Source organism: Diospyros lotus, chromosome 5 (genome assembly GCF_014633365.1).
Source record: "Diospyros lotus cultivar Yz01 chromosome 5, ASM1463336v1, whole genome shotgun sequence".
NCBI lineage: Eukaryota > Viridiplantae > Streptophyta > Magnoliopsida > Ericales > Ebenaceae > Diospyros > Diospyros lotus.
Window position 1 is genome coordinate 36,166,339 of NC_068342.1, and position 22,109 is coordinate 36,188,447.

At 36.7% G+C, this 22,109-nt stretch overlaps 2 protein-coding genes across 5 annotated transcripts in view; both read left to right on the forward strand.

The window, feature by feature from the left end:
• The first annotated feature begins 607 nt into the window (after window positions 1-607).
• On the forward strand, window positions 608-4,191 carry LOC127802892 (purple acid phosphatase-like). The gene is made up of 8 exons (XM_052338969.1): window positions 608-1,189; window positions 1,280-1,480; window positions 1,605-1,716; window positions 2,123-2,352; window positions 2,889-3,027; window positions 3,250-3,470; window positions 3,590-3,711; window positions 3,810-4,191. Exons 1-8 carry the CDS (start codon window positions 1,016-1,018, stop codon window positions 4,006-4,008), a joined length of 1,398 nt encoding a protein of 465 aa, XP_052194929.1. The 5' UTR covers window positions 608-1,015; the 3' UTR covers window positions 4,009-4,191.
• A 2,520-nt stretch (window positions 4,192-6,711) lies between these two features.
• LOC127801642 (polyprenol reductase 2-like) overlaps window positions 6,712-22,109 on the forward strand; it is a 40,083-nt gene continuing 24,685 nt past the window's right edge. For 2 of the 4 annotated variants that reach the window (XR_008023104.1, XR_008023105.1), the window contains exons 1-7: window positions 6,712-7,120; window positions 7,333-7,682; window positions 9,833-10,067; window positions 11,091-11,189; window positions 11,392-11,463; window positions 11,620-11,696; window positions 14,851-15,156. Coding sequence is in view for 1 of the 4 variants with exons in the window: in XM_052336940.1 (XP_052192900.1) it covers window positions 6,965-7,120; window positions 7,333-7,682; window positions 9,833-10,067; window positions 11,091-11,189; window positions 11,392-11,463; window positions 11,620-11,724 (1,017 nt within the window). In the remaining 3 variants the exon portion in view is untranslated. Of the gene's footprint in view, window positions 7,121-7,332; window positions 7,683-9,832; window positions 10,068-11,090; window positions 11,190-11,391; window positions 11,464-11,619; window positions 11,866-14,850; window positions 15,157-15,396; window positions 22,011-22,109 lie in introns of those variants that run through there. The other 2 variants (XR_008023106.1, XM_052336940.1) reach the window with 2 other exon arrangements.

Genomic DNA, 22,109 nt, shown 5'->3' on the forward strand with positions numbered 1-22,109 from the left:
TAGTATAGTATCGACAAGACCCTCATTAATGTGGATAAGATATGCCATTAATGAGGATAAGATCTGGTATAAATGCACGAAAAATCAATAGGGACTGCAATTATATTGTTATAGGCTGACGCAGAGCTAAGATGAGGCCGAGATTGGACAATGAGGGATGGGCCAGATTGAGCCATGAGATCGGCCAAGATTGGCCCGGGGCGATCCATTATGTAATAAATATATTTTATATAAAATGAAAGATAATAAATGCTCACTCGATGGTTGACTTAATTAGATAATGAAAAATTAAGAATGATACTATTGGATACCAATTCCAAAACCTTTAGAAAACTCCTATGAATAGTGTTATTAGTTTTTAATAGAGATGAAAAATGGTAATGTAATAACTGAGAGAAAATATATAGTATTATTATTTAAATTTTGATTATTAGACATCATTTTATCTTCTCTAAATAAATATTTTTTTCTGCACAAATTATCACTTTATTACTATTCATCTCTACCAAAAATAAATTTCATTACTCAGTAATTATACCATACCTTGCACGCGCGCGCGCAATAAGGTTCCATTCCTGGCTGCCCAAGTTATCGACTGCTTGCCGCCTTGTCCATCGTTTTCTTCGTGGTCAAAAGATGCGAGCTTCTTCTGCAGCTTTTTCCCATTGCACAATCTCCCGAATCTACCAGCTTCGCTTAGCAATGCGAAATCTTGGCTTTTATTGGGAAATAATTTTCAAACCCATTGTATAATCTCAAACCTTCAACTTGTCGGAACCGCAGAGCCCCATTCCTGCATGTGACCTCTGAGTCAATTCGTTGACTCTTCTCGTGTATAGTCGTACCAGTTTGTGGATATTCCCCGTATATTTAGCCCAATTTTTCTAATTGTATCTCCACAGATGATCTGTACATGTGTGTATGCGTAAAGAATATATATGCGAGTGATTAGTGAAGGAGATTGGATTTCAGTAGGCTAGGCCGAGCCTGGCGGGTGGCAAACGAGATCGTCGAGATGGGTTTTTCTGGGTTTCACGTTCTTGTTTTGCTCGCTTTGTTGCTGAATGCAGCGGTTCTCTGTAATGGCGGAACCACGAGTGCCTTCGTGAGGCAAACGGAGAAAACCATCGATATGCCTCTTGACAGCGACGTCTTCCGCGTGCCTCACGGCTACAACGCTCCCCAGCAGGTGTTTGTTCTTTGTTCTGGATGAAATTTAATAGGTTTGTGTTGTTTCTGGTTCCGAAGCTTGATTCTTGTGTTTTCACTCTGTGATAAGGTTCATATAACACAAGGAGACCACGAGGGGAAGGGGGTGATAGTTTCATGGGTGACCGTGGATGAACCTGGTTCAAATTTAGTCCATTATTGGTGTGAAAATTGCAAGGGGAAAAGCGAGGCCAAGGGCTCTGTTGTTACCTACAAATTCTCCAACTATACTTCGGGTTACATTCATCACTGCACTATCAAGAAATTGAAGGTCTCTTTTAAACCCTTTTTATTCCCTTGTTTTCTGTGTATCGCTCCAATTTCAAGCATAGTTGTGTTGCGTGTTGGGTCAATTATGGAAATGATTTAATTTTGTTGTTGTGTCGGTATGGCAGTTCAACACTAAATATTATTATGAAGTTGGGATTGGACACACCACAAGAACTTTCTGGTTCACGACTCCCCCTGAGGTTGGCCCGGATGTTCCATATACATTTGGCCTCATAGGTAAACTTCCTTAATTTCTGTTCTACTGCTGTTTTATATTTTGTTAACGATTTAACCTAGTGCTTTATGTTGGGTATCTGTTTCGAGCATCCTCGGTCTAGCTAGGGGAGTCTTTGTACCACTCGCTTCCAGTTTTCTAGATTGCAAAATGGTTTTATGTACTCAACATTTGAACTTGTTTTCTAAATTTTCTTTGGAGAATGAGAACTGGATATTTTGTAGAAAAATTGGAGATACAATTCTGGAAAACATTTTCCACAACTAAATGGCCCCATATTTGTTCAACTTGTCTGCTAACTGTTTTAGGGCAATGCTAGGTTTCTGTCCATTGTTCTTATTTGTGTTGCTGTGCGTCGGTATGTTGTTCTATATTTAACTTTTGTCGACTCTGGACTAACTTTTGCAGGGGATCTTGGTCAGAGCTATGACTCAAACATTACTCTCACTCACTATGAGTTGAACCCAACGAGAGGCCACACAGTGCTCTTCGTGGGGGATCTTTCTTATGCGGATAACTATCCGGCCCATGATAATGTAAGGTGGGATACATGGGGAAGATTTATTGAGAGAAGTGCAGCCTATCAACCTTGGATATGGACGGCAGGAAATCATGAGATTGATTTTGCCCCTGAACTTGTAAGCACTCCCCGCAGTGTTTGTACTTGGTAGAGAAATTATTATTCTCTCTCATCCTTTCTTAGTCGTGTCACAGCCATTTCTTATTCATCCAATGAGAGCTTGCAGTCTGCATATTCTGTGCAATTGAAAATTTTATGGAGTGTTGACTCGTAGGTGGACTATCTCCGTTTAAAGGTGTTTAATTTTGAGATATCTCCAATGCCCTCAATGACAATTCTATCTTCACATGCTTGTCAAGGCGCACTATTCTACTGCATCAATTATGATTTTTTTCCCTCGATCCTCTTAACTGCCAAAGGCAATTTTGAAGCACCGAATTAAGAAAAGAAAGATTATGCTACTTATTATCCTTGTTCAAACCATGTTATTATGTTTTGGCAATAATCTAGTTTTGTTTCAGCATGGCAGAGCTTGAAATTTGAATAGATTATGCTAAATATGATGATGCATTGTGAATAGGAATCTTGTACTTGGGTTTCCATTTAAATCTTTCCAAAAGTGATCTGTTAAGAAGGAGCTGCGTGTTTTTGCAGGGCGAGACAAAACCCTTTAAGCCTTATACTCATCGTTACCCTGTCCCGTATAAGGCATCACAAAGCACTGAGCCCTTTTGGTACTCAATCAAGAGAGGCCCAACATACATCATCGTCCTGGCTTCATATTCGGCATACGGTAAGGACTGAGGCTATTTGTAGTTTTGTACATTATGTAAGTAATGCCTAAACATAATTGCTCATTGTGTTAAAATCTTTAAGTTCCACGCATTAATGTTGCTTGATGTTTAATAATTTCTATTTGAGGGACTCTGCTACGGGAAAATAGGATTGTGATTTGTTCTATTCCACGCAATGCTTCTATGTTTCACCATTTTGTTCAATTATTGATGACTTTTAGGAAAATACACGCCCCAGTACAGATGGCTTGAGGAAGAGCTACCAAAAGTAAACAGGAGCGAGACCCCATGGTTGATTGTTCTTATGCATTCCCCATGGTATAATAGCTACAACTACCACTACATGGAAGGGGAAACTATGAGAGTGATGTATGAGGGTTGGTTTGTGAAGTACAAGGTTGATGTCGTGTTTGCCGGTCATGTTCATGCCTATGAACGTTCGGTAAGAGCATTTTACTATCCATGTCGTTACCTTTCCGCAGATTTCTTTGCTTATTTGGACTTTCTCATTGTATGTGGAAAAAAATTAAATATTAATTTAGCCTGGCAATGTAATCGCAGGAGCGTGTATCCAATATTGCCTACAACGTTGTAAATGGCATCTGCTCTCCTGTAAAAGACCAATTTGCCCCTGTGTACATAACCATCGGCGATGGTGGTAATCTGGAAGGCTTAGCCACCAAGTAATGCTTTGTTTCTACCATAGAATTGCTTTCCATCGACATGCATTCCTTCATTTCTCGGCCTAGGAAAACTAAATACATTCTCCTTTGTGGTGCAGCATGACAGAGCCACAGCCAGGGTACTCGGCTTTTCGCGAGGCCAGCTTTGGCCATGCCATTTTCGATATTAAGAACCGGACCCATGCTTACTATGGTTGGCACCGCAACCAAGATGGGTATGCTGTGGAAGCTGATTCTTTGTGGTTTTCCAACAGATATTGGCACCCAGTTGATGATTCTAAAAGCATGCAATGCTGATGACACCAAGTCCTGGAAACAACAAGAAGAGAAGAAGAACAGAGCAAAACACATAAAAAAACAAATAAGAGGGAAAGAAAGAGACGAGTTAGATGATCTGATGTTGCCTGTTGCTGTGGACCCCACCCTGTAATAGATTTCTATTGAAAGTGAATAAAGATGCAAAAACTCTTCGTTCTTGTCTGTTGATGCTTCTCCTTGTTTGTCTGGAAAAGCCTGCTGAGCAAAAGCCCCTTACGCTATGGTTTCTGCTGCACAATTGCTAGTGTATGCTGTCTATTGGCTTTTGGCATGGTTTAAAGAATTTCCGAAACATAAAGCATTCGATAGTCAAACAGTTGAACTTTGGTGCTGAAAATCATTTGTTAAAAAGAAAGATCGTCCCAGCATAAATCATTGGTTAAATTATCTGAATTTCAAAATAGAGTCTGTGCACTTATCATGTCGTACAAACTTTAAAGGTAAAGTCATAATCTCGAACTGAAAAGATAAAAATTTAAAATGAACATGAGAAAAGTGATAAATATATTTTAAAATAAACAAAAATAAGATGAGCGATTGCAAAATACGTTAGAAAGAAAAGATTGTGTTAATCTTTTCTCTATAATAATAATAATAAGAAGAAGAAGAATTTAAAATTATTAAATATATTTGGAACTTTTAGAAGATTTCTAGACTAGAGGCTGCATAGAACATTTTGAAGTTCTCTTCATAGTTATTGTTGGGAGAAGTTAGAGAAAAATATTATTCCGTCTCTAACTAGCATAATATTTTTTTCGATTCAAGGTTATCTCGTGACGCTCTAAGAACCCCTCTCTCTCTCAAGCCATCTTCGACCCATCTCCTTACTTAACTTTTTATTATATTATAAATAATTCATTTCATATTCTAATTTTGTTTCAAAAATAGTATGTTTTTTAACCACACTTCCTATTTTCTTTTCTATTTCACTTCTTATTTCATTTATTTATTTTAACAAACTTCAATTCTATTTATTTTACATTTTTTCTAATTTTCACATATATGCAAAATCAATAATTAAATACATAAATTAATAATCAAATATACAAAATAATCAGATACACACATAAGCAAAAATAATAATTAAATACACAAAACAATCAAGTACACATATATAAAATTAATAATTAAATATACAAATCAACAACCAAATACATAATATCAATCATTCAATACAAAAATAAATAAAAATACTCTCCAAAATCTCACAAATCCACTTACTACTCGATCTATTCCTCACCTTGCCATCGTTTTGCTTGCCACCTCCGCCTCCACATGTTGCCATTCTACTCGTTTGCCTCCTCATCCGTTGGTAGTCGTTCAATGCCTGCAAATCGTTTTCTCTGTTTTGCTCGTCGCCACATGCTGTTGTTTATCGCCAGGCGTCTTCTCCTTGTTTTGAATTTGCGTTTGCTATCGTTGGGTGGGAGAAAGTGATAGTTGAACAATTTCTGTTCTCCAACTTTATTGAGAAATTTAAAACTCAACAAATATTTGATTAGTGACAAAACAAATAAAGAGCAGCGTTGGAGCAGTTTCCTTGGAGATTACTCTCCAAATTTTGGCTTAGCGAGCAATTCCTGCTTGCGTTGGAGATGGCTTCATAGCTTATAACTACTCTCTATTTCTTTGACTGTCCCATATCTTCTTTCTCCCTTGCCGCCCAATTGCTCTATCCTCAGTGTTGTTGTTGATTTACAACTCCGATTGCTCTATTTCACTGTTGATTCACAAACAAAAATTGGACTAAGTCACTGTTGATTTACAAACACGAATTGACATTTCCTGTTCAGTGTCACCATTTACATGCAACAAGAATTGTTGCTACCTTTTGCAGCCATCGATTCACAAACACAAACTTCGATTGCTCAGTGTCACTGTCGATTCAATTTGAAAGCCTATGATTTCTTTTATTTTTCTTTTTTTTTCTATTTCATGGTCTTATTTCTTATGAATCTCGTATTGCTTTATTTTGACTCGAAGGGGTTTGATTCTTGTCTATCAGCTAATGATTTTACTTTCATTGTGATAATCTAATTGTGTTGTTATAGTTTTTTAGGGTGATGGAACCTTTTTTTGCTAGGGTTGTTGATTATTGTCACCCTAATTTTAAGACTACCGCTATTTGATCAAATAAACTCATTCAGAATTATTACAAATTGAATGTTGTTGATTTTATTAATTTGGAAGTGAAATTTGTCTAGTGACAGTTAAAGGGATATGTCCACTCTCATTTCAATCTAGCCATAACCTTCCATCTCCTACGCCCAGATCTACTGGAAATTGCTAGCTCCCAACCCTCAATCTAGCCATACCCTCTGTAATTAGTTCCCTTTTTTTTTCATGGCAGCTGCCTCTCTCATCTCTGCCTCTTCCCATAGCCGTCATCTCCTTTGTCTCCCTTCTTGGCTGTCGACCATCGGTGCATCTATCACGGCAAATACAAAGTAACATTTTTGTCAGAGGCGATGGACATGAAAAAGAGGGAAAAACAATTATAGAAGGTATTTTTGTTATTTTAGAGCCTCTCGATATGCCTCTTGAATAAAGTACCATTTCTCTTTTAATAGGAAGAAATATAATAATTTATTAAATAGTTTGAAAAAAATATTATTTTGTTAAAATATTTAAAAAATTATAATATTTAAAAAAAATTCCTTACTTCCTCCAGTTCGCCTCCTGTCTTGCCTTTTGCTGGTAAGGATTGATTCATTGAGCGCCTGACAATTGGAATTTGTGGATTCTCCTCTCTTTCCTCACACCTAAGGCTTGACATCCTTCATGCTTGAACTCCGAATTAGCAGTAAAATTTTTATGGTTCAGTCACTTCCAACAATCTTTTCACCTAACACTTGAAGCGTAACAGAGAGTTGAAGTCAAAAGAGGGGTTCCGGGGATTCTTACAGGGCGTTGTTCTGCTTTGTGACGTGTGATAATGGAGATTGGGCTTGCCGAATTGTTGATAGTGGCATGGATCGCTGGGACCTTGCCTATACTCATCGCCTCCATACCCTTTTCGCAGCTTAATTATTTCCATCAATTTTTGTTAGGGTTTGCCAAAAGAGGCAAGACAATGCAATCATCTGCACATGTAAGTGATTTTTTAGGTTGTTTTTGGACAAATTAATGGAACTAAGAGATGGGTTACTCTGAAAAGTTGGCATTTTGTGAACCATTTTTATTGTTATTTTTCCTTGTGTTGAAGCTTTGAGCAGATTTATTACATTAAAACTTCTCATGATTGCATCATTTTTTTTTTCCCACTGAAACAACTGTATGTTGAATTGAATTGTCGGGTTGCAGAAATTCACTTTACCCCAGAAATTCTTCTGCCACTTCTATGCTTTGGCTGTGGTGTGGACAACATTCTTGCTTGCAGTCACTTGGTTTTATGCGTATAAAATGGCCCCACTAATCTCCAAGCCATTGCAATATTCTACTCTGACAAGCTACTTGGCTGGGAGTTCACATATATTATTCTTTCATGAATCTAGTCCGCCTGCAGTGAAGCAGAGATACAGGGTGTGGAGCTCTGTGTTTCTTCTTTCGTTAATGGAATTTCAAGTGTTGAGACGCCTTACTGAGTCGATATATGTGTTTAAGTACAACCCTTCAGCTCAGATGCATATTTTTGGCTACATTACTGGGCTATTGTAAGTTTCACGGGAACCTTATCATATTATGTTAAATTGTATCAGTACATTTTTTCTTTTCTACTTGTTCTAGTTGATTTTTTACCTGGATTAATACATCTTGATCTTTGCATCTACCATCTACATATATTTCCTATCAATGTTCCAATATTCCACTATCTAATCCTCATTTAGTTTTGGATAAACTTTTTTTATCATCTTTGTCCGTCAAAATGAAAAAAGCCATTGTGAATTTAGAACTGATTCAGGCACTGTTGCAGTGGCCGCAGCTCATTTTTTATTGCATTTGGCCGATACAGTGTTTCTAAAAGGGTTGACCCCAACAATTTTTTTTTTGTAGAACCCATGTTGAAAAGGTTTGACAATTTTAAACGCTAGTGGTTGGTTATCTAATGCAACTCCCTTCTCTGTTCCTCTATCCGGGCGGGTTGTGGAAAGGAGGAATATTTTCATCACCATCAAGTCGTGAAGGAATTAATCAATCAACAGGCAGAGTCAACTTTTATGTCTTTAGGAATCTAGAATTACACATAAATGCATCTAAAAAGTCATGCCTGGTAGTTAGGGGTGCTCATTTTGTCTGGATCAGACCAGGCCAAATTTTTGCAAAATCTCAAGAGTAAAGACAGGACCAATCAAGGAGAACTAAACAATAGCATAGCATTTCCTTTGGTTTGTCTACTGTAGTATTCTGAGTTTCTGCTTTCTTTGCCTTATTTTCTTCTTGTTTGTTGTAATCTGAACTGGCGGAAAAAAAAAAAAAACACAAAAGAAAACTATTAGCATCTATTGTATTTTGTGACAATGGTGTATTTTTGTTATGTTGGACTTGTTAGTTAGTTTTATTACTTGTTGCTGTTGTTTTAATCAATGGCATTTCTGTAAATTAGTCAATAGGTTTTGGTTATTATATAAGGCTGAGATCTAAATGAATAAATCGATCGATGAAGCATTTTTAACTCTCTTGTTCCCGTTTCTGTGTTAATAAAAACTCATAACAGTGATACTACATAGGAAGAATAGAAAACTGAAGAGTTTTTATCCCTTTAGACCATGACTGAACAGAGAAGAACAGTGGGTATGTGGGTTTTTTGCTAACTGGGTTTTTATTTTTTTACTTTTTAGTTAATTTGGTCTTCAGTCCAAGATTGGGATTGGACCGGCCTGATTTTTTCTAAATACTTGAACCAAAGACCAGTCTGAAGACACTTTGGTCCAGCCTTCTGGTCTAGACTGCAAATTGAACACCCCCACTGGTAGTTAGTATGCCTACCAGTGTTGGATTGTTTTGGTGCTTGCTTGATGGTGTCACATTGCTTCGTCAATTCTATTGGATCAGTAGGCTCCTTTTCACTTTATTTGTTTTTTAATGCTTTTTGTTTTTATCTGTTAATATGGATGCATCTCTAGTAGATACGTTATAAGTTGCAACGTACACTTTTTTTTTTTTAATTTTTCTTAATTAATTTTTCAAATAGACTTAGCTTTACCAACTAACTCATTGGTTATTTGCTTTCTATATATTGGCAAAACCAATAGGATTAGACGACTAGTTGCATTGCCTTTATGAAGGTTTGTGGACAGGTTTTGATTATGCCCATTACTCATGTGATGCTCCCTTTTAAGGCTCATTGCAGCTATTAAGTTATTTCTAGGTCTTGCCTTGGTTGAACTTGAGATTTTTCTTTTCATCTCATGATGTTCCCCTCAGTTTGTGTTCATGTGGTTTCTTTGCCTCGTTAATGCAATTGTGTTTATCTCTGGTTGTTATGGTGTTTTCTGTTGGCTGGTATTTTTCTGCATTTTGTTTTACTGTTTTTACCATTTGATACACAAATTATATTTTATTGGAAATCTGTTGTGTTATCTGCACCTTGTTGCAGGTTTTTGTTAGTTTATGGATCAAAGACAACACCATCAGGCTAGTTTCTAACATTATGTCTCTTTTTAGAATGGGAAGGCCACTTCTTTTGTTATAGCAAATTCAGTATTTGTTTATCAATTCTGATTTGATAAGTCTGAAACTTTATTTCTAAAGGATTAATGTGAATGAGTAGTTATGGATAGGATTTTCTTTTATCATTGATAATATTATACTCATATAAGTTTTGCAAAGATTTTTCTGATCTTTGGTATCTTTTTGACTTTAGTTTCTATATAGCTGCGCCACTTTCCCTTTGCTGTGCATTTTTACCAGAGGCCTTTGTACTTGCCATGAATCAGATGGCTGACTTTCTTATTAAAGGGAAGACTCAGATTCCAGTCACAGAATTTGATTGGTGGGGATTTGTGAACCCTCTCCTGAAACTTAAATGGTACTCATGGAGTGGGATGGCTATATTTTTTTGGGGTTGGATACATCAATGGAATTGTCATGCAATTCTTGTAAGCTTTATTCTTCTCAAATATTTCATTTAATTGTTACTCTTAGGTTTGCAATTCTGTGTTTTATCAATAATTTGCTGGCCTTATGTTCCTCATTTATTTCTAGTTCACTCAAGTCTTTGTTTGTCTTGTCAGACAGCATTACAGAAAAATGTTACCATCCCAATAAATTGGTAGATAACTGCCAATAAAGTTGTTCATAAATGGAGGCTGCTACAGCAGTGTACGTGCTTCTTGTTGCATTTAACAAAATACTGAAAATAACTACAGATCAATTTTTTAAGGAAGAAAATATTTTTAGAAATTGGCCAGTATGTAGGAAAGATCGTTCTCAGATCTAAAAAATATTTAGGGAGAAACAAAGGCAATCAACAAACTAAGTTATGACAGTGCAATGCTCCAGCAGAGATGTTTTCCTCATGAATTTGTTGGTTCTAGAGGGAGTCCACGCTGTCAGATCCCTGCTTCATGAATCATGATGTGTGATGCACATTAACATGTGTTATATGCTCTAAATGTTACAGTGCAGCATATCGTTCAAGAGTATGAAATGAATTACAACCTTTTCGGTAGCGTTAGTTTGGGGAATGCAAATACAAAAACTAAACTCTGAAAGTACAAAAAAGATGGACATTTCATTCAAATCTTCTTGTCTAGCAACTTCATTAGATTATGTTCTTAAAATGCTATTATTTTTGTGTACCCTATCGTATATTGATATGTCTTACTTATTTTGAAGTCTTAAAGGTCTCTGCATGTATGGGTTTTATTTCATGGAAGTGTTAAATTGATGTAATGTATGATATGGTGACAATCACATCTCAAATGCATAATAGAGCTCATGTCAGATGTCAAATGAATGATATTTCATTTCGATAGTCCATTGAAGCCGTCCCCTTTTATGGCACTTTATGTAGCTGGGGAACTGGAATGGCAATCTTCATTGTACATTTGGGAGGCCCATTTGGGCATATTGCACTCTAATGCTGTCATTATTGACTGAATCTTCTAGTTTTTGATCAGGGCTCATTGAGGGATGACCCAGAACAAGTGGATGCTTATGTAATTCCTCATGGTGATTGGTTTGACTATGTTTCATCTCCACACTACCTGGCTGAGATTGTAAGTCACACATGCCCTACGGCCTCCCCCCCCCCCCCAAAAAAAAAAAAAAAAAAAAAAAAAACCCTCTAGATCTGACTAGCCAGGAGTAGTAGTTGAATATTTCTGGCACATGAGCTGGGAAAAACAAGGTTCCCAGTCAAAAAGATAAAGCTTCATACATACTGGCTCATTCTGTTGCTTGCTCTGTTTTCTGCTGTAGGTTATTTATGCTGGTCTTGTAGTTGCCAATGGTGGTTCAGACTTGACAATCTGGCTACTCTTTCTCTTTGTGGTATTTGCTCAAAAGCTTTACTAAATGAAAATCTTTCTCTTAGTTCCAACATGACACCCTCTACTTCCCCACACACCCCACCCAAAAAAACAGAAAAGGAAAAATAAAAAGGTGCTTTTATTCTTATAGTGAGATAAGTTTGTATTGGTGTGGCAGGTGGCAAATCTTGTTTTTGCAGCAGCAGAGACACAGAGGTGGTATCTACATAAATTTGACAATTACCCTCGAGACCGGTTTGCTATCATTCCTTTTGTTTATTAGTGTTTTTTGTACACAGTATCGGCTAAGGTTTAGACATATTGAATTGTTTGGCATGGTTGTCAATCAGTTTGTGTTCAAGTTGGAGAAGCTTGTTTGTATTTTGGTTCGTAAGAAATTTCAAAGCCCAAGTTTGAAAGGGAATGCTACAAATCCAAATAGCTAGAAAGACTGGGTGGAAGAAGGATGCTAATGCTAAAACTAGGTCTCTTCCAGAGGGTACATTTTGGAACATGGAAAGAAGAAAGCCATAGATGCTGAGAACCAAGTCTTCTGCAATATCATATGACCATTTTATTCTCTTCTACCCTTCTAAGGTTAGGATGTAGCCTTGACCTAAGACAACATCAACCTACTCTCTAACTTTGCAGTGAGCAAAGCTAATTTGGTGAAGAGACAAGTAATCATATTAATTGATGTTTTTTCTGGAATCCTGGTTAAATGGCAAGGAGGGGAACAATGGCTACCAACAGGCCAAGGATCAAAAGGACGAATTCGCCTTGGTGGGCTCATGTCTAATTAGCTACTTGGTGAAGGCAATAGCTTACCAAGGTGATGATCAATAACTAGGGTGACATCGTGTCTAATTAGCTACTTGGTAAGGCAATAGCTTACTAAGGTGATGATCAATAGCTGGGGTGACAGGATGATTAGCCACAAGGAGCGAAAGCCTGACAGAGCAATGCTGCGCAAAGACATGGATGGTGAAGAGGAAGAGGAAGGTAGGTGGGAAGCAATAATTGGTATGACAGTTGTGGCCATCAGTTTTCGGCGATGGCTTCAATGTAGTAGCTCCCCCCCCCTTAATTTTTTATGTTCATTTTTACCTTTTTATTTTAACTAAATTTATTTTTCAATTAAAAACTGTTGTTTTGACATAAAAGTAGATGACGTCAACTTTAAAGTTATTTGAGGGGTTGTGTTTGTAAATAATTTAAAGCACTTGAATTTTTAGAGCTAATTTTAAAATATATTAAAAGGGTAAAATCACGTTAAATGTGTTTAAATTTTACTTTTTTTATTTTATATTTTGGACAAAGTAATGCATTAGATTAAAAAAATTAATGATTTATTGAATATCATGTCTGTCTAATAGAGGATTACTTACTACCAATAAAAAATAAAAATTAATTATATTTAAATAAGGACGTCAAATTTTACATGATTCATTATATTATCTATAAGGTAAAAAAACATATATATTGTACAAGGCTTTCACACTATATCGTATTAATCTACATGTGTGTGTGTGTGTATATATATATATTCTATTTTTGCTTAGCATGGTGATGATACATTATATTATGTATAAGGTAGGGCACAAGTGATCTGCCTAAGTCAATGCCTGATTGCTGCTTATTGGGAACTGGCAGTGGCAACTGGCAAGGCACACTGAAATATCACGTAGTCAAATACAATACTAATATTTATAAGAACCTTGAGAATGTAATAATTTCAAAATTTAACTGAGAAATTGATAAAAGAAATGAATAAATTATTATTTTTTAATTTAAACTGATTAATTTATAAGAATGAATAAGTATAGTATAAAACAAGTAAAAGTACAAATATTGAGATGTATTCCGTCTATTGTTATTCCTAGATTTAGAAATAACATTGGGCGAAATAGGGGTGTCAAAAAATATCCGAAAACCGGTGAACCGAACCAAACCGTGCCTTTTGGATTGGTTCTATGGTTCAACGGTTAGGTTCTGGTTCTAAAAAATTAAGAACCGATATATTTGGTTTGGTTACTGGTTTTTCTTTTTAAACCGTGGTTCGAACTGAACCGGAACCGATATTATACTTGTATATATATTATAATTTTTTGGGTATATATATACATACGCATAAATATATTATTACTTGCAATTTTAATATGCTAGTTTTTGTTTATTTCTTTTTTGTTGTTGCTTATTGTTATTCATGAACTCTTTTATTTTTAGACTTTTATGCGCTATTGCTATACTAAATAGTCGATGTAATCTAATTTGATGAGGTAGTTTATGAATTATTTTGCTCTACTTTTACTTCAAGATTTGAAGCATTAATGAAGTTATGGGTTTATTTTAATTAATAAATTTGTTTGTAATTTCATATTTTGCAAAAATATTTAGAAGCTAAATGTTAATTGGATAGAGCCGAAACCGAATTGAAACCGGTCCGATGCGACGGATTGGTCATGGTTTGGTTTTATATATGTAATGGTTCGGTTACGGTTCTTATTTTTTCGGAACCATTAAAAATGGTTCGGTTACTGGATTTTTATAGAACCGGACCAATCCGAACCGTTAACACCCTTAGGGCGAAAATGCTGGATCTCTTTATGCAAGGGTAAAACTGAATATATTATCAAACGAGGGGATAGAAGTGAGATTTTCCTAAACCAAATGTTAGAACATAGCGAATCTCACGTTGCCACGTGTGTGATTATTATATAACAACCATTCCAATAATTTACTCCGACATCCATCCAGGATTCTAAGAGTTTGGTGAGGGTTGAGATCTAATCCAATTTTCCAAGCCCTCTCTTTGGTTCGAATTTTCTAGAGATCCAATCAGCATTTCGTCTCAAAGAAATCACAATGTCGTCAACGTTCAGTGGAGATGAAACCACTCCTTTCTTCGGCTTTCTCGGTGCCGCGACTGCCCTTGTCTTCTCTTGCACTCAAACTCTATCTTCGATTATACATTAAGGTAATGTTTGTTAATCAAGATATAGATTAAAAAAAATAAAATATAGAAAATATTTCAGACTTTTGTCTTTTTCAATGTATTTGTTAAACTTATTTGGCAACTCTTGAAAAATAAGTCACGTGACTTATTCTCTGATATTTTCCATATATGCTTCTCTCTCCTCCCTTTGAATAAGCATATTTTAGACTTTATAGATAAAAAAAAAAAAAAAACGATATATACGTCCTCCAATGCATTGCAAAAAACTTAACAAATAGTTTGATAAAAATCTTAAAATACTTCCTATCCTTATCTTGACCATTTTATATCTTGGTTTGAAAAATATTCCAATATTATTTTGATACAATCTTATCTTACTCATTTTAATAAACGCTGCTTGAGAAACACATAGTGTGCATCTTTTTTGTATGTGTTTTTCTACGGGTCTTGAAGATCATGTTGCGAGTGTTTGAGGTATGGGAGCTGCATATGGGACGGTGAACAGCGGCATTGGGGTGGCGTCGATGGGCGTGATGAGGCCAGAGCTTGTGATGAAGTCGATTGTTCCAATGGTTATGGCTGGTGTTTTGGGTATTTATGGCTTGATTATTGCTGTTATCATCAGTACCGGGATTAACCCTAAAGCCAATTTGTATTACCTATTTGATGGCTATGCGCATCTTTCCTCTGGTCTCACCTGTGGCCTCGCTGGGCTTTCTGCTGGAATGGCAATTGGGATGTTGGCAATGCCGGTGTTAGGTATTGCTCTCGCTGAATTGATTGTTTGTTTGTTTTTTTACTTATTTAAATTGTTTTTATATAAGATGGTTGAAACTGAAGAACATTTTTGTGCTTGGAAGGGTATAATGGTCCTTTAGCATGGTAAGTTTTAAGATTTCTCTAAATTTTCTCAGTAGGATTACACCACAGTCATGGGCTAGGCAGGCCATTTAGTAGCAAATTGAAGAAAACCCTTGAATGGTTTTTGTTTACCTGTAGGACAATAGGAGCACCAGAGGCTATGGATAGTGGACGTGTTCATCATGCTAGGAAAATGTGTCCAAGTTAACATATGTGGTTCAGTGGGAAATTTGAAAAATTATATATTGGGCAGATTATTGTGCATTTTTTAGTTTCTGCATCCTATGATTTGTCATGCTTAGTTGATTTTGAGTATTGATGGCCTGTGTTTGCATATGCAATACAAATAATTTCATGGTAGCTTAATGGGATTCTTATATTATATGGGGATATGCTATAAAGTCAAAGAAGTTGTTCCATATTGTATTTGAGATGGTTTCACCAATTTACAGCAAATTTCCAAAAGAATATCAAAGATTGTCCGAAAAAGGATATATGTTGGCTAGATTTAACATTATTCTGCAACAATTCTTTACATCATGAGATGTTGCATGAACCATGAAATGGTGTCTTGGTCTATTGTTAATAAAGCATTGTTGTTTGTGCAATTTTGTTCCATACTTGAAATGGTTGAGGAAGTAGAGTTTGTGGTTCTACAGTGGTGCTCACTTAATAGAGATTATATGAACTATTTAGATAGATTCTGTGGCAAGAAGCTTTGCATGGGTGGTGTTTAGACCATTCCACAGAGAAATTCCTAAACTTAGGGGGGAAAGTGAAGAAATTTATATGTTGTTCTTCATTGGAAATACTTGGAAACATAATTGCTTTACAAGCCATTAGTCAATCTTCTTTCAATAATATATTGACCAGGTTTGTGGCTTAGTCAAACTTGATCACTATGTGGATGCATATAAAGTTCTTCAATATAATGGGAGGGGCTACTTTGTTAATTTATAGACCCATTTGTGTTGGTATTTGTGGCTTGTATAACAACATTAATACAAGCCTTAATTCCATTAAGTGGGACTACATGAATTTGAGCTCTCCAATCATTTTTATCTATGACCATATGTTTTGTAAGGCCAGTAGATCCCATGTCATCTCTAAATTTGTGGTCTCTATACACTAATAAAAGTCAATATATGTGGAACCCTAGTCAGACATTATAGCAAATATGTAAGCTACACAAAAGACTAGTTGGACAGTGATAATAGAAGGCTAGGGGCTAGTCAGGCTGTTGGCTGCCTGTCCAAGGATGGCATTCACTTTTTTTCTTATTTCTCTCTCTCTCTCTTGCCTAAACACACACACCAAAAAAGAAAAAGGTTTAGGGAAAATTGTGTTCTCTCTCTCTCTCTCTCTCACACACACACATGTAATGGGTAAGCTAACCTTTATCTTTAACATTATTTCTATTTACTTGCCCAAACACACACACACAAACACAAAAAAGGTTTGGGGAAAATTGCGTTGTGTCTTTTAGGAGGTGGGTGTCTCCTTGGAATACATTAAATTTTCTTGATGTCATTTTGGTGTGATCTGGTGGTTCTTATTTCCACATTTTTTTGGATTGTAGAACTTGATAATGTGTCAAAGAAACTAGACTGCTTAAAAATTAGTTTGTAGAACCTGTATTCACAAGCCAATATGAGCTTGATTTCCTTCATCATCAGAATGTATAAACTTTGAAGCCTCGTTCAGTTTTAGAAAACTTCTTTTAGTTTTCAACTCCAAATTTACAACTAAACATATCCTAACATTTTATGCTTTAAAAAGTCATCCATTCATTTACAGAAAGTTTTGAAAATGTCTTTTCTTATGTTTTCCAATTTATAGTATAAAGTTAAAAAATTAGAAAATTGAGTTTTCTATTGTCTAATTAGAGATTCAATCATTCAATAGAAAATTAGAGTTAGAAAACAGAAAAAATTTTCTACAACTGAACAGGCCCTGAGCTTCTTCATATTATAAGAGCTTGATATGGCTGGTATTGGAGGAGCTCTTGCCATGACCCAAAGTAGCATTACTTCGTGGTTGATATGTTTACAACACTTCTGAGACAATGTTTATTGTACGAGCAGACAACTTCAATCCCTGCAGCATTAGCTGCAGTTGTTGCTATGCAAAAACTCACTTTTCTAATATTGTTTTATCTTAAGAGTAGAACAGAAAAGTGCCACTTTTATTTGATTAATTTTCGTGCTGGATTATGTTGAGACCCCAACCTTTTGCTTGCTACCAAATGTAGTACTTTTCTTTTATGGTGGCAAGGATTAAGCCAATATAAGTGAATAGATAGAAAAAGGCCCTTGTGCATGAAGCAATCTAATCCAATGGATACTGTCAGGACCTCATGTCCTGACAGCGGAATTTCTCCTTGCGAGAGAAGATTTAGGGTTGAAGAAAGGTAGGAAGGAGGAAAGAAGGTTAGGGAGAACAGAGGATTCGGGGGGGAAGAGAAGTTGAAAGAGAGAGAGAGAGAGTGTGTGTGTGTGTCTGATTCTATTATGGAATTCATTCGTGTTTTCACATTCAATTGGGAGGCTTTTATAGTTCCTCCTTAGCGCTAATCTTGGGCTGTTACAATTCTAACAGAAGCTAACAACTAACAGCTATTTTAACCGCCTACCAACAGCCTCTAACCACTAACTGCTACCAGTCCTACACATCGAAAGACCAAATTACCCTTGATTTATCATAGGGTCCTGACAATTACCCCCAGTTGAGAACTTTCTTGTCCTCAAGAAAGGGAAAGAAGCTTGGCCGCCTGCGGAAACTGCTGTAGTAGATCAGGGAGATATTCCCACATGTTGTCGGGATGGAGAAGGGTCCATTGAACCAGCACCTGCGTAAGAGGAGCCCCTTGCTTATAGATCACCCGCTTATCCAATATCAAGGCCAGTTCAGCTGGAGGAGGAGCTTCTGAAATAAGATCCGACAGAGTACCAGCTGCGCGCCCACCGACTTTTTGAGCAAAGAGACGTGGAACACTGGGTGGATGTGGGACGAGGCCAGGAGCTGCAGCTTATAAACAACAATCCCAAACTTTGCCATGATGGGAAAAGGCCCAAAAACTTAGGGCTGAGCTTGGATACTTGACTGTGAGTAAGAGCTTGTTGATAGGAGTGTCTTAGCTTCAAGTAAACCATATCCCCTATTGAAAACTCCCGTTCACTACGCCTGCGGTCAGCAAATTGCTTCATCTTATGCTGGGCTGTAGCCAACTCCCTTTGCAGCACCTGCAACACTTCCTGTTGCTGCTGTAAGTAATCATCAACAGAAGCCATCGAGGAAGACGGTAGTGTGGCTGGAAGGTGGGGAGGCTTATAGCCATATAGGGCCTGAAAAGGAGACATCCGAATAGAACTATGGTAGCACAAATTGTACCACCATTGTCCAAGGGAAAGCCACTTGTGCTAGGCCTCGGGCTGAGCAACACAAAGACAATGCAAATAGGCCTCCAGACACTGGTTAACCGGCTCCATCTGGCCGTCTGTTTCTAGATGGTAAGCTGTGGACATGTGCAAACGAACTCCCAATGACTTGAATAGGTCCTGCCACGTAAGGCTAGTGAAAACTTTATCCTCTCCGATGCTATGGTTCGCGGCACACCATGCAAGCTGATTACCTGGTCCAAAAAACTGTTGCCACTTCCTGTGCCGTGAACGGATGAGAAAGACCTATAAAGTGAGCAAATTTAGTGAACTGATCGACCACCACCACCAATACACAATCTATACCCTTCGATTTTGGCAACCCCTCTACAAAATCCATGGAAAGACAAACCCAGGCTTGATCCGGTTTTTCTAAAGGCTGCAACAACCCTAGTGTCGCCACAGACTTGTGTTTACAATGCTGGCACACATCACACGACATTACATACTCTTGTACACTCCTTGTAAGATCGGGCCAGTAGAATAGCTGTTTGACTTTGTGGTATGTATTCCTTATACCTGAATGGCCCCCTACCGGTGACCCATGTAAGGCTTGCAAAATTTTGGATTTAAGTTGTCTGCAATCCCCAAAAACCAATCTGCCACAAAATCTAATTAGCCTGTTAGACATAGAATACCTCGGTTTACTAGCAAGGTCGATGTAGCTGTTCTTGCAACTTCTTAGTCCATTCCGCCAAGGAATAACTTGCTGTTACCACCTGCATCTAGTCCGACACTACTATTGTAATGGCTGCAATGATTCCTTCCTCCAAACATTGGGGCAACACATTTGATGTTGCATTGTCTTTCCCCCTTCTACAGGGGAGGATCTACTAGTGAGCTACCTTGGGCTGAAGCCCAGCACAACCCACTACCAGATCCAATTTTTTAGTGTAAAAAAAAAAATATAATAATAATAACAACCCAGTTCAAAAAAAATTACGACCCACCCCAAAATCTATGATGTGCAGCTCTCCACTCCTGGGCATAACCCATTTATAAGTAAAAATTGTAAGTTCAAGACCAAACCCACCTAAATCCTATAATTAATTTCAAACAAGCCCAAATAATAGCTTCCTCCCTTAGAATCGTTGCCCTTTTCTTTCTATAGGAGGACGACCAAGTTCCCACCATTGTCCCCTTGATTGGAGTCCCTGGCGACATCTTTGGAACCCAATTGCCCAAACCTATTCAGAATCTGTACAAATATAGAGGAAGAGAAAGAGGCAGAGTAGTAGGTAAGTTTCAGAGTAATACAAGGAGATTATGAATTTAATGTTTTTGGAGTTGGAAGATATGGATGAGTTCAAGGGTTGATCCAGGAATCTATGTTGGGAGAGGCTGAAATTTCAAAAAGCTAATGTAATAAAATTCTTATGTAACCAAAAAGTTAATACAATAAAATTTCACTAAACTTGTGCTCGATGAGATTTTGAAACAAAAAATTCATCTACAATGGAAACTAAATCTATTGTGAGAGCAAGTTCTCTTTCGATGCAGAGTGTCATACAATCAACAAGGAATTCACCCTCCATTTTGTTACGAAGTGTCTTCAAAAGTTTCATTGCTGAAAATGCCCACTCAGTAGTTGCAGTAGAAACATGTAATGTCAATACAAGATGAATCAATCTAGTTATCATAATGTATGTATCTGACCTTCTACCCTCGATCAACTCCTTGGCACAATTCAACAAGTGTAGATATTTGAACCGTTGTTCAGGAATCACATCATGAACATAATACCGCAACTCATATTCCAAAGCACGAATATCTTAACTGCTAAAATCTTCATGATATAACTTCTTTGCAAGCGTACAAATATCATCATTATTGAATGATTCGAATGAATTTTTGGGATCCAAAGCCACATTGAGAGAAAAGAGTTCTACTGATTTATCATTAAATCGCGTACTTAACTCCATCAGTATAAAATCTATTGCTTCATTGAAAACATCGAAGTGATAATGGTACTCAACTGTAGTCTCATCACTACAACAACCAATTAGATACGGAGAATCTAGGTCCGATATGTGAATGTTGTGTGTTGAACAAAACCTTTTTACTTCCTAAAAAGGCTCTTCCCAACCTTTTACTCTCAATTCTTGAAGGATAAGTTTCACAACAGAAACATATCTCATAGTAGCCAAATTGTTTAGGGATTTTTTTCTGAAGGGCTTAACAAAGAACATAAGTTATTCTCATAATTCTATGCATTAAAAACAAGTTGTGCACAAATTCAAAACATGCAAAGTGTTTGTAAGTGCCACAAACTTCAGCTCGAGAATGTGCTTTTGGACAATGGACTTTTAAGATATTCAAGCACCTTGCAAGTTGCAGGTTGTAGGGTACATGTCTATCATTCTTTTTACAGAATCATAATGAGAACTCCAACGTGTTACTCCAGTGCGATGCAAATTACCTATTTGATTGATTCAACTTTCAGACTCACACTCTCTAATACTTAACATATGCTCAACTTCTTTTCTTTAGCACTTTGCAATTCACTAATGCGTTGAGAAGAAGAATTAATAATATTGATAATATTGTTCAAATGGGAAAAGAATTCCCAAATAACGTGACATCCTTAGCTGTAGAAACCAATGCCAGTTGTAACCAGTGAGCAAAGTAGTGAACATAGTATGCATGTGGATAATCTCTAAGAAATAATGCTTGAAGTCCATTCCAAGTACCGTGTATATTATTAGCACCATCATATCCTTGACCTCTCATTTTGCTAACCTAAAGGTTGTGTTGAACAAGAACATCGGATATCTCATTTTTTAGGTTCAATGACGTGGTGTTACTAATGCTTTTGATTGCAAAAAAACATTCTATCAAAATACCATGATTGTTCACAAACTTCAAAATAATGGCCAATTGCTCTCAGTTAGATTCATCTTTTGCTTCATCTACAAGAATACATAAGTGTTCATCTCTAACATCTTCACGAACCATTTGTCATACTCTGTTGGCCATAATGTGAAAAATATCATTTGAAATATTTGGAGCAATGGATTGAGCATTTTTTGGAGCATTACCTAGTACAACTTTATCAACTTTTATACTCAATTGTGCAAAAGCCTTTAGCATTTGAATAAAATTGCCACGGTTCAATGAAGATGAAGATTCATCGTGACCTCTGAAGGCACAACCTTGAAGTGCTAGCAACCAGATAGCTATAATTGAAGTCTTTAGGGGAAAATGATTTTTTTGAGATTCCTCTTTTGTTTGTGCATGAATTACCCTATCAATATGTTGAGAGAGATTTATTAAATCTTCAACCATTCTCACACAATTCAAGTGGGGTGACGAAGGTGCAAAACCAACATGAGTTAGAAAAACACATTTATTTCCTTGGTTAACCCTCTTCCAATTGTCAAATCCTACAGTAGCCAGCGTTGAAATATTTAGTGA